The 12,115-nt window shown below is 51.0% G+C and overlaps 1 protein-coding gene across 1 annotated transcript in view; it reads left to right on the forward strand.

Annotated features, from left to right (window-relative positions):
* Window positions 1-12,088, forward strand: part of LOC115459196 (vacuolar protein sorting-associated protein 4A) — a 33,759-nt gene extending 21,671 nt beyond the window's left edge. The window contains exons 8-11 of the mRNA XM_030189057.1: window positions 2,093-2,174; window positions 10,504-10,723; window positions 10,922-11,062; window positions 11,476-12,088. Coding sequence (XP_030044917.1) covers window positions 2,093-2,174; window positions 10,504-10,723; window positions 10,922-11,062; window positions 11,476-11,577 — 545 coding nt within the window. The 3' untranslated portion in view covers window positions 11,578-12,088. The remainder of the gene's footprint in view (window positions 1-2,092; window positions 2,175-10,503; window positions 10,724-10,921; window positions 11,063-11,475) is intronic.
* The last annotated feature ends 27 nt before the right edge of the window (window positions 12,089-12,115 follow it).

Consider the following 12,115-nt stretch of genomic DNA (forward strand, 5'->3'; position numbering starts at 1 on the left):
TTGCTGGCTTTTCAGGAAGCATGCCTTAAGAGACGTTTCTCTTTCCAATTGGATAGGTTTGCCGTCTGATATGCATACCTTCTGCATCTTTATCAGTTTGGTCTCACCCAACTCACTGGGGGTTCGCCTCAGTTTACTCAGTGCTTCTCACCTTCGCGTAGAGGATACATCTATCTTTTCGCAATCTCTACTTCTTCACTTCCTAAGAGGTTTGCTTTCATCACAGCCCACAGTCACACCTCCGTGTATGTACTGGGACCTCAGTGCAGGTCTCCCCACTTGATAATTGCTACTTTTAAGATATTTTCCCTGTTCTATTTGCATTCTGGAAAGATTTCTTTCTAGTGGCTGTTCCTTCGGCTCTGAGTCCCATGACCTTTGTTTGGCCCTGGTAGCAGTTCTGATCGTTCATCGTAATGGAATGGTTCTCTACATGCACCCTAGGTTCCTGCCTCAGTTTGTGTCAGGGTTTTATGTACATCAGTTGCTTGTCTTACCTCTGTCTTTTCTGACCTGGCAAGCGTGGGCTGCACTGCTTGGCCTGCAAGCGAGCATTAGCCTGTTCTTGAGGTGGCCTGTGCACCACGGGCTTTCTCTTCAGCTTTTTGTTTCCTTTCATCCTATAGGATATGGGTCACTATCAAAGAATGTACAATATCTGTTTGGCTACCTCATTATTTTTATTTTGCCCAGGCAAATCATCTTCAGTCTTGCAGTATCAGAGCCATGGTTGAGTCGTTAACCTCTACTGGTTAGATTTGCTAGACTGCTGTGTAATCTTTATTCCATACCACCTCCATATCTCCTCTCTTTCCTTTAATCTAGCATATACATGTTAAAGTCCTCTAGTTTCTTCTCATATGTCTTTTGTCACAAACCATTTTTGTCGCCTTCCTTTGACCCACGTCTTTTTATGTCCTTGAAGGGTGGGCACAGTAACAGATAATGAGCTATTTCCACAAGACACCAACTGAGCCATAGATTTATCAATATTCACTTTTATTCTGAGGTGAAGTAACCAATTTGCCACTGTCCACAAACATACATTCACGTTGACCATTTCTAATATTTAATCTTTTAGGATATCAAATGTTTATTAACTATTGGCCACAAAAATAAATGTCAACCCTGTAGTTCTCCATTTCCCTAGCACAGGGGTGGGCAACCACGGTCCTTGAGGGCCACAACCCAGTCAGGTTTTCAAGATTTCCACAACGAATATGCATGAGATTAATTTGCATGTACTGCTTCCATTGTATGTAAATAGATATCGTGCATATTCATTGTGGAAATCTTGAAAACCCAACTGGGTCATGGTCCTCAAGGACCATGGTTACCTGCCCTCCACTAGCAAGTGAAGCCTAATAAAGATTAAACAGTACTGATGAGATTATAGACCCCTGAGGAACCCTAAATTACACTGGTCTGCAAATTATTTCAAAGCATAGGCTGGCTCCTGTCAATCAGGAATACTGAGAACCATCTTAGCTAAGCGTTGGCTCTTGTATGCTCGTCTGTCTTAAGGCAGAAGTTTTTCAAGTGGACACACTCTACAGCTGTCATGTTTCTTGTGGACAGGAATAAGTGGGCAGACTGGATGGGCCTTCTCTTTTTCTGTTATCATCTGCTATGCTATTAGGTCCATCTGAAAGAGCATAGACAGTGAAAAAAGGGGTACAAACTGGAGCAGCATCCGTACCTAAAGCTCTACAGAAAGTGAAGGAAGGACCTAAAGGATTGAAGAAACCTGGGCATATGATAGTGAACGTTGACGATCTCCAAGATATAAACAATTGTGAAACAGGGAACTGTTTTCAGAGGAAAGGCGATTATTGTCTGAGGCTTTGAGGGTAGGTTCGAGAGTAACATCAGAAAACATTTCCTTAGGAAAAGGGAGGGGTGGGTGGAAGGAACAAGTATCAGAATTGGATAAGTGCTGGGATTATTAGTGAGAAAACCTGAAATGAAATGGAGTCTAACAGGGACTTGGGCAAGAGCTGGCAAGGTCTTTGTGTCTTTATCTGCTATCATTGTCTCCTTTTGTATGACTTTCTGTACCCCTACACACTGGATAATCCTGTTTTCTTTATAGGTGTTGGGAATAATAATGATGGAATTCTGGTTCTGGGTGCCACCAATATCCCGTGGGTGCTGGATTCTGCCATCAGAAGAAGGTGATTAGTAATGGGAACAGTTTGCTGTCCTCCTGAAACAGCTGCAGGCGACTGAGACTGCCTATGTGTGGATATATGCTGGGGAGACATGGGTTCTGTCATGGTGCAGAAGACAGCAGTTGGCTGTGTGGCCGTTGGAGGGCAGCAGGTCACATGTGGCAGCTGGAGTTCTGTACCAGGAGCTGGTTTGGGTTGTGTCATGAAACGCCTAGCACCCACCTGGTGTTAACCTTGCGACCACCTAGAGGGTCTGTCCCCAGCACTGCTCAGGCCTGCCTGTACCTGTGCATATGCTTTACACTAGCCAATCCTCCACCCCACATACTAGGTTCCTCTAGCCTCTGGGCAAGTCTCCCACCCACAAGTTATTCCACGGTGATTTCTAAGGACGCTGGGGCCCCACTCCCAGGGGTCCCATAGTTCCTACAAAGCACCCACAGACCCAACACACAAACTACCAGGATTCTTAGTCAGTCCAGGACAACAGAGCTAATAAACTAATGGGTTTTTTATCAGAAAAGTAGAACAGTGAACAATATAAAATAGGTGGAAAAACAACAAGCAATAATGGGTAACTGAATAAGGATCAATATTAAAGCTATCTAAACAGTGGGTGATGGGAAGAAGTGCTTTGCCATGGAGAATTATTGGTTTTGGCCTGGCACAGACAACATGAGGAGGTATAACATGGGAGGACTCAGTCTTGGAGCTTTGGAGGCGTGGGATGTCCCCAAATGAAGAGGACATCTTATTAATCCGGGCTTCCTTTGCAGGTCTGGGGAGGCTGGGTTATACGATTGGTGGTGTTTCGTTCAACAGCTAAATGGGGTGTGTTTATAATTTGCGTGTTCCCACCAATTACTCTGACCTCATCCTCCCCAGACTGCTCTTCCATATCATCAAGCTGATCAATCCATAGACTGGTGGGTTGTGTCCATCTACCAGCAGGTGGAGATAGAGAGCAAACTTTTGCCTCCCTATATGTGGTCATGTGCTGCCGGAAACTCCTCAGTATGTTCTCTATCTCAGCAGGTGGTGGTCACACACAGCAGCAGCTCTGGCTAGGCCTCCAAGCCTAATCCTTAGGTTTTGTTGAGGCCTGGGGTTGAGGGCTCTTTTGAGCAAGTGCAAACCTGGTGGTGCCAGGTCCCTCCTTTTCTCCCCCCTCCCGCTGGCTCCGTTTAAAAAAAAAAAAAAAAAAAAAAAATTTTAAACGTCTTTAAAGGCGTTAATTCGACGTTTCTTTAAACGTTCATTGCAGCTACTCACTGGGACACCAGTTCGTTACAGCTCGGAGCGGCAAGCAGGTAATTCTACCTTTTTATAGCGGGCAGGGGGTTCCCCGATTCTTCTCCTCGTGGCATATGGCGTCGGAGGGCGAGGGCGCAAAGGGTCGCTCCCCGGATCGCTGGAGCGCTTCTAGAGGGGATGCGGGGGTTTTACAACCTGATTCGCCCTTGATGGGTGACAGTTTAGTGACCGATGAATGTCCCGGTCGTTCCTCCGGCGTGGCGGTTTTTTCCGCCATAAACGCCCATCCCCCGCTCCTCGCCTCCGCCATCTTGGCCGGCCACGCGGCTCGGACGGCTTCTTCGTGGGCCGCCCTTGAGGTTGGAGACATTAATGCCATGAACGCCCTTAATTTGGGTGACGGCACAAGCGGCTAAAGTTAAGCGCCGTTCTTCCCGCGCGGCTCCTTCGCGGAGTTTCGCGCCGGACGCCATTTTGGATGCGCAGCATGTCTCTCCCCCGCTATTGCGAGCGCCGGTTGAGAGTGCGTCTAGGGCTGTTGCCCAGGCTGCGGAAGTGCACAGTCTGGGGGGTTTCTCCCCCGAGTTTGTTTTGCTGCTGCATCAGGCTTTCCTCATGCAAAACGCTGCCCCTGCTCCCTCTTCTGATAAAGAGGTTGAGGTTCCCAGAGGTAAACGCCCTTGGGTTGATTTCCAGGCCTTGGAGGACTTTGTCTCCTCCGATGTAGATGAGGGCAGCGTGTCTGAGGTCTCCCAACGGTCCTTTGCGGATTCCTTGGAGGAGATAGATCCCCGCTCGGATGGAGCGGATGACCCCTCTGCAGCGCGGCTTTTTAGCCCAGAGGATTTGCCCAACCTGTTTTTACAGGCCATGGACACTTTGAAGATTTCCTCTCCGGAGGACGTCTCTCCCTCAGCCCCTGTTGGCTCTGCCATTATGCTGGGGACGAAGCGCCCGCCTAGATCCTTCCACGTGCATGATGCCATGCACACCTTAATTGCGGCTCAATGGGATGTCCCGGAAACGAGCCTTAAAGTGGCTAGGGCTATGTCCCGCCTCTATCCTTTGGCTGTGAGTGAACGTGAGGCCTATCTGTGGCCTACCGTGGATTCTTTAATCACTGCGGTGACTAAGAAAACGGCGTTGCCGGTGGAAGGTGGCACGGCCCTAAAGGACGCCCAAGACAGAAGATTGGAGGCGGCCTTAAGGTCGTCCTTTGAGGCAGCTGCTTTAAGTTTGCAGGCCTCAGTTTGCGGCTCCTATGTGGCCAGGGCGTGCCTGACTATGGTGCAGCGGGCTTCCCCCTCGGATCTTTCCTTGAGGGCTGATTGGCCGGCCCTGGAATCGGGCTTAGCCTATTTGGCAGACTTGCTGTATGATGTCTTGAGAGCCTCAGCTAAAGGCATGGCTCAGACAGTCTCTGCGCGGCGGTGGCTTTGGCTGAAACATTGGTCTGCTGACCACGCCTCTAAATCCCGCCTGGCTAGATTGCCTTTTAAAGGCAAGCTGCTCTTTGGGGTCGAGCTGGACAAAATCGTGACCGATCTCGGCACGTCTAAGGGCAAGAAATTACCAGAGGTCAGGGCTCGGGCTAGTACTCGTCCCGGTACCTCCAGAGGACGGTTGCTGGAAGCCCGTCGGTACCGCCCGGGCAAGTCGGGTTCCTCTGCCCCCTCTTCCTTCAAGAGGAATTTCTCCCCCAAGCAGCATTCCTTTCGCAGAGACCGCCGTCCCGGAGGTGCTCCCTCCGGTCCTCCCCCAGGGTCTCGTACCCAATGACGGGGCCTTGGTCCACGCCCCAGTGCAGATTGGAGGACGGCTGTCCTCGTTTCTGGGCGAGTGGACCACTATAACTTCAGACGCGTGGGTGCTGGAAGTCATCAGAGACGGCTACAAGCTAGAGTTCTGCCAACCCTTAAGAGACGGGTTTGTACTCTCTCCCTGCAAGTCTCCGGTCAAGCTGTGGCAGTGCAGCAGACCTTGGACAACCTGATCCGCCTGGGTGCGGTCGTTCCGGTGCCAAAAAATCAGATTGGCAAGGGACGTTACTCCATTTACTTTGTGGTTCCAAAGAAAGGAGGTTCTGTCCGGCCTATCCTCGACCTCAAAGGGGTCAATCGGGCCTGGAAAGTGAGGCACTTTCGCATGGAGACTCTCCGCTCTGTTATAGCGGCAGTGAAGGCAGGAGAGTTCTTGGCTTCCTTGGACATCAAGGAAGCGTACCTGCATATTCCCATCTGGCCTCCTCTCCAACGCTTTCTGCGTTTTACAGTCCTGAGACGACACTTCCAGTTCAGAGCCCTCCCTTTCGGGTTGGCTACTGCTCCGCGGACCTTTTCCAAAGTAATGGGGGTCATAGCGGCCTTCCTGCTAAAGGAAGGAGTACAAGTCCATCCTTATCTGGACGACTGGTTGATCCGAGCCCCCTCTTATGCAGAGTGCGGCAAAGCTATGGACCGGGTAGTTGCTCTTGTGAGCTCCCTGGGATGGATCATCAACTGGAAGAAGAGCCAGCTGCGCCCGACTCAGTCCCTGGAGTATCTGGGAGTTCGATTCGACACCCAAGTGGGCAGAGTGTTCCTGCCAGACAATCGGATTGTCAAGCTTCAGGCTCAGGTGGACTAGTTCCTAGTAGCCTCTCCTATTCGGGCTTGGGACTACGTGCAGCTGTTGGGCTCTATGACGGCCACGATGGAAGTAGTGCCCTGGGCCAGGGCTCATATGAGACCACTACAGCTATCTCTGCTGCTGCGCTGGACTCCGATGTCGGAGGATTATGCTGTGCGCCTTCCCGTGGACCCAGCAGTGCGCAAGGCGCTGAGCTGGTGGACGCAGACAGACAAGTTGTCTGCAGGATTGCCTCTGGTGACCCCGGAGTGGATTGTCGTCACGACAGACGCCTCTTTGATGGGCTGGGGAGCCCACTGCTTGGGAAGGACAGCGCAGGGGCTCTAGTCTCCTGCAGAGGCAAGTGGTCTATCAACCTCCTGGAACTCAGAGCCATTCGGTTGGTGTTATTGGAGTTCATCCCGGTACTGGTGTTGTAGCCTGTACGGGTCCTGTCGGACAATGCCACGGCTGTGGCCTATATCAACCGCCAGGGAGGTACCAAGAGCGCCCCTCTAGCCAAGGAGGCTATGAGTCTTTGCCAGTGGGCGGAAGCGAACCTGGAGCAGCTTTCAGCGGCCCACATTGCCGGAGTCATGAATGTCAAGGCGGACTTTCTCAGTCGCCATACCTTGGAGCCCGGAGAGTGGCAACTATCTGCTCAGGCGTTCTTGGACATCACGAAGCGCTGGGGCCAGCCGAGCCTAGATCTGATGGCGTCATCGGCCAATTGCCAAGTGCCGCGCTTTTTCAGCAGAGGACGGGACCCTCGATCCCTGGGAGTAGATGCTCTTCTCCAACAGTGGCCGACACAAGAGCTCCTCTATGTGTTCCCGCCCTGGCCCATGTTGGGCAGGGTGCTAGACCGGGTGGCAAAGCATCCCGGCAGGGTAATCCTGGTGGGTCCGGATTGGCCCAGACGTCCCTGGTATGCGGACTTGATCAGGCTCTCAGTCGACGATCCTCTGCGGCTGTCAGTGGAGCAGGGCCGGTTACATCAGGGTCCCGTGGTGATGGAGGATCCCTCTCCCTTTGGTCTTACGGCCTGGCTATTGAGCGGCAGCGTCTGAGGAAGAAGGGCTTCTCAGACAAGGTCATCGCCACTATGCTGAGAGCGAGGAAACGCTCTACTTCTACTGCTTACGCCAGGGTTTGGCGTATCTTTGCAGCATGGTGTGAAGCAGGCTCACTTTCTCCCTTCACTGCTCCAATTTCTTCAGTGTTGGCGTTCCTGCAAGAAGGTCTGGAGAAAGGCCTGTCGCTCAGTTCCCTTAAAGTCCAGGTAGCGGCTCTGGCTTGCTTCAGGGGCCGCCTGAAGGGTGCTTCCCTGGCTTCGCAGCCAGATGTGGTGCGCTTTCTCAAGGGAGTTAATCACCTGCGCCCTCCTCTGCACTCAGTGGTGCCTGCGTGGAATCTCAACCTGGTGCTAAGAGCATTGCAGAAGCCGCCTTTTGAACCCTTGTCGAGGGCATCTCTGAAAGACCTGACGTTGAAAGCAGTCTTTTTGGTGGCTATCACTTCAGCCAGAAGAGTTTCCGAGCTCCAGGCGCTCTCATGTCGAGAGCCTTTTCTGCAGTTCACTGAGGCAGGAGTGACTATTCGCACAGTGCCTTCCTTCCTGCCCAAGATTGTTTCTCGCTTCCATGTGAATCAGCAGCTCTGTCTCCCTTCCTTTCGTAGGGAGGACTACCCAGAGGAGTACTCTGCTCTTAAATATCTGGATGTGAGACGAGTCATCTTCAGATACTTGGAAGTGACCAATGATTTCCGGAAATCGGATCATCTGTTTGTCCTGTTTGCAGGTCCTCGTAAGGGTCTGCAGGCTGCTAAGCCTACAGTGGCAAGATGGGTCAAGGAAGCCATTGCAGCGGCTTATGTGGCCGCGGGGAAGGTGCCGCCTATCCAGCTGAAGGCTCACTCCACGAGAGCTCAGGCGGCCTCGATGGCAGAGGCCGGATCCGTCTCCTTGGAAGAGATATGCAAGGCGGCAACTTGGGCTTCGGCTCATACATTCTCCAAGCATTACCGTTTGACTGTGGCTGCACGGGCGGAGGCCCGGTTTGGAGCTTCAGTGTTGAGGTCAGGGATTTCAATGTCCCGCCCTGGGTGAGTACTGCTTCGGTACATCCCACCAGTCTATGGATTGATCAGCTTGATGATATGGAAGGTAAAATTATGTATAATCATACCTGATAATTTTCTTTCCATTAATCATAGCTGATCAATCCATAGCCCCTCCCAGATATCTGTTCTGTTTTTATTCTGGTTGCATTTCAGGTTCAAGTTTAGTCTTCAGTTATTTCAGAAAGACTTCGTGTTCAAGTTCTTTCACTTGGATTCTTCAAGAGTTGAGACGAGTTTGTGTTACAGTGAGCTGCTGCATTCCTCTCCCCTCCGTTTTACGGGGCTGGATTGAGACATAAATTCTGCCGGCACTCCCTCCCGCTTCGTGCGGCTGTATGGCAGCTTTGTACCCCTCCCGCTTCGGCGGTGTTAGGGTCAGTCAGCTCCTCCCGCGGTTGTGGTTGCAGGATAAGCCAGATCCCCCCGCATCGGCGGGTGTGGTGTCCCTCCCCCGCTCCGCGGGGATGAGCTGGACGGATTCCCCTCCCCCACTTGTGTGGGGATGAGCTGGGTTAATTCCCCTCCCCCGTTTCGGCGGTGGTGAGCTGGGCAGAGTGTCCCTTCGTGGGTGTAATTCTCTAAGTGCTGAGTCCTGCGGATGGAGCTTTGATATCGACATACTGAGGAGTTTCCGGCAGCACATGACCACATATAGGGAGGCAAAAGTTTGCTCTCTATCTCCACCTGCTGGTAGATGGACACAACCCACCAGTCTATGGATTGATCAGCTATGATTAATGGAAAGAAAATTATCAGGTATGATTATACATAATTTTACCTTTACACAGTCTAGGAATTAACAAACTCCATAATCAGAAGGGCTCGCTGGGATATAAGAAGATAGTTTATTACAATCTCACCAACAGTAGTACAGGCAAATCAGGCAGTCATATGGTGGAGCAGCATTACACGACACGTCCTCTCTCTCTCTCTGGCCTTCTGGAGTCTTCTGATCTAATACCCTTCTGATTCCCATTTTTATACTATTTTGGCCCCATTCATTCCAATAGACCCTAGCTTTCTCACCAGAGCTCTTGGCCCTTATCAGTTGATCAAAATGACTCCACATGTTATCAAGCTCTAAGTATAAACAAGATATGCTCAGAGCGCATCTTGTGAGATGACTTCACATGTTCCCCAAACCTTCCCCTAGCCCCCTCCTTTGGATGTTCTCACCCAGGGTGCAGCTGACCCAGTACTATCTCTACATAACCATGGCAATCTTGCTCATGACGTCTTGTAGGTGCCAGTCTCAGGATTGTTTACAGAGTAGCTTTCCCCACCCTCTGTCAGCTCTCAATTACCTCATTTCAGCACTTGCCACAGTGAATGTAACTGTCAAAGGTGATCTCTGATTTTTAAAAGCCTAGCTCTTAGCCTGAGCCCTGAGCCATTGACCTGTATTTCAAGCAAGTGACAGTATATTTCTTCAGGTGTGAGGGGGTGGGGGGGAGGTGGGAGGGAAGGGCGAAGGGGAGTAAATGCTGATGATGATACTGCTTCAGGCTTCAATGATACTTGTTATAGATGTGCATAGACTTAGTTGATTGTTTTGTATGTAGACTTTATTACATCAATAAAAAAAAATTGTTGGAACTAAAGCTATCTAAACAGTTTTACTACCTGGGGACTTTCAGGAAAATAACTGCTCACAGGTCTTGAACATGGTCTCAGGGCAGAGATGTTTATCTTCTGCACTCCCTAGCTGAGACTGGGGAAAATCCAGTACCAGTGTTGCCATATAAAAAAAAAAAAATTCCCACCCAAAACAGCCCAAAAACCGCACACACCCCACCCCGACGTCATCACCCCCACCCCCGCCCCCTTCCGTCATCACGCCCGCCCCTGCCGTCATCAGCCCCGCCCCCACCGTCATCGCCCCGCCCAATGCGTCACCTCGCCCCGCTCAATACGTCACCAAACCCCGCCTCTGTCGTCATTAGCCCCACCCCCCACCGGCCGAAAAACCGCCCAAAAGCCGCAAGGGAAAAAAAAAAACAAGCCCAAAAAACCGCAACCCGCCGCGGGCAAAAGTTTCCCGCGGCGGGTTGCGGAAAACCGCCCAATTGGGCGGGAAAACCACCCATCTGGCAACCCTGTCCAGTACCTCCTGGCTGTATTTTGAACTCCAAGGCCAATCAGAGCCCAGAGCACTGGCCAATGGCACTGCAGGCTACCTTCCCATCTCTGTAACAGCTTTAAAAACAGAGAACAAACACTCCCTGCTGGCCAAACAAGAGAAATACACTGCATGAAAATATTATTACAATTCACAGGCTTGAAAATCCCCTGTTTCACCACAGGTTGTTTTTTTTATTTTCTGTTTGTTGCCCCCCCTTGTTCTTAGATTTGAGAAGCGCATTTATATCCCACTGCCAGAGGAAGCTGCCAGAGCACAGATGTTCCAGCTGCACTTGGGGAACACACCGCGCAATCTGACCGATGGTGACGTTCGGGAGCTGGCTAGAAAGACAGACGGTTACTCGGGTGCAGACATCAGTATCATCGTGCGGGATGCACTCATGCAGCCTGTGCGCAAGGTGCAGTCAGCCACACACTTCAAAAAGGTAAGAAGCAACCAGCGGAGCCAAAGCAGACAGGGAAAGGGCAGTCAGAGAGGATGTGGCCATAGAGAAAGGGGAGCAGTTGGCTTAGTAGCTGGTGGTGCTGGGTAGCCAATACCCCCTTTGCCCTCACTCTTCTCTAATAGCACACAATGGTAGATTATCCTGTCCGAGAGGCTGCTCTCACTGGTTCTCTTTCAGGTCAGAGGCCCATGTCGTGCAAATGCAGGTCTAATGGTAGATGACCTTCTGACTCCCTGCTCTCCGGGTGACCCAGGAGCCATTGAAATGACTTGGATGGATGTGCCCAGTGACAAACTGCTGGAACCAGTAGTCTGCATGGTAAGTAAGTGGTGGGGGATCAGTACCCGAGCTGAATGCCAGCACTCTCACTGGTGATCTGTCTTTGATGTAGCATTTGCATGGCATTGCCTGGGAGACAGCACTGTGCTCCATGTTACTTATGGTCCAGTTGGGGCACACAGACAAGGCAAATAATTTTCTAGTCACTGCATGCTAATATGAGAGGGCTGAGCTCTGAGGGAGGTTTCTAAGTAGGACCTTGAACATAATCAGAGACTGAGCAAGGGGGACCACTCGGGCAATTCATTGCCAGGAGAAGGGAACCAAAAAGAGGGGGGTTTCTGGGTAACGTGAGAAGGGGTGTAGGGGGGAGGAGAGGGGGGGAGGGAACTGCAGACTGAACAGAATGCTGCTTCTCATTGGCTTGTAATGGTTTTCTTTTGCCTTGGCAGTCGGATATGCTGCGATCGCTAGCTACCACCAGGCCCACCGTCAATGCAGAAGATCTGTTGAAAGTGAAGAAATTCACAGAGGACTTTGGGCAGGAAGGTTAAGAGCTTTGTGCCTGAGGGTTTAGCAAGGAAGGCCTTGCAAAAGCAGTCTGTTTGTTAAATCCTGTGTTTCTGTGGTTGGGGTGGGGGCAGCTCTATGGGTTTGGTTAGCTGGAGACAGCAAGAACAGAGGGTCCAGCTGTAAAGCTCATCCATCGCCCATCGAGCTTTTGGCAGGAACCCCCTCCTCCAAGGCCATCCTCTCTCACTTTTGCCTTTGTTTCATGGTTTATTTTTTTGTCTTTGTTTTCAAAATAACACAAGGAACTTCTGCCTTTTGTGTGATTATAGAAAGAAACATTTAATGCTGATAGGAATGGTTTTGCTAAGTTTGCACCCGCTGGAAATCCCTGTCTAATACGATTGGGGGGGGGGGGGGAGGGGGGAGAGAGAAACCCGGTACATGGCTGCCTGGCTAGAGCAGAGTGTGCTGCAAAATATCCTGGCACTGGGTTCACGGTTTGTACAGGGCCGATCCATGCCATGTCTCTTTCACTGCACTTTCATACTTTGAGACTGTTGCCTGGATCCTTTCCTGGCT

The sequence above is a fragment of the Microcaecilia unicolor genome, unplaced genomic scaffold, assembly GCF_901765095.1.
Source record: "Microcaecilia unicolor unplaced genomic scaffold, aMicUni1.1, whole genome shotgun sequence".
Lineage (NCBI taxonomy): Eukaryota > Metazoa > Chordata > Amphibia > Gymnophiona > Siphonopidae > Microcaecilia > Microcaecilia unicolor.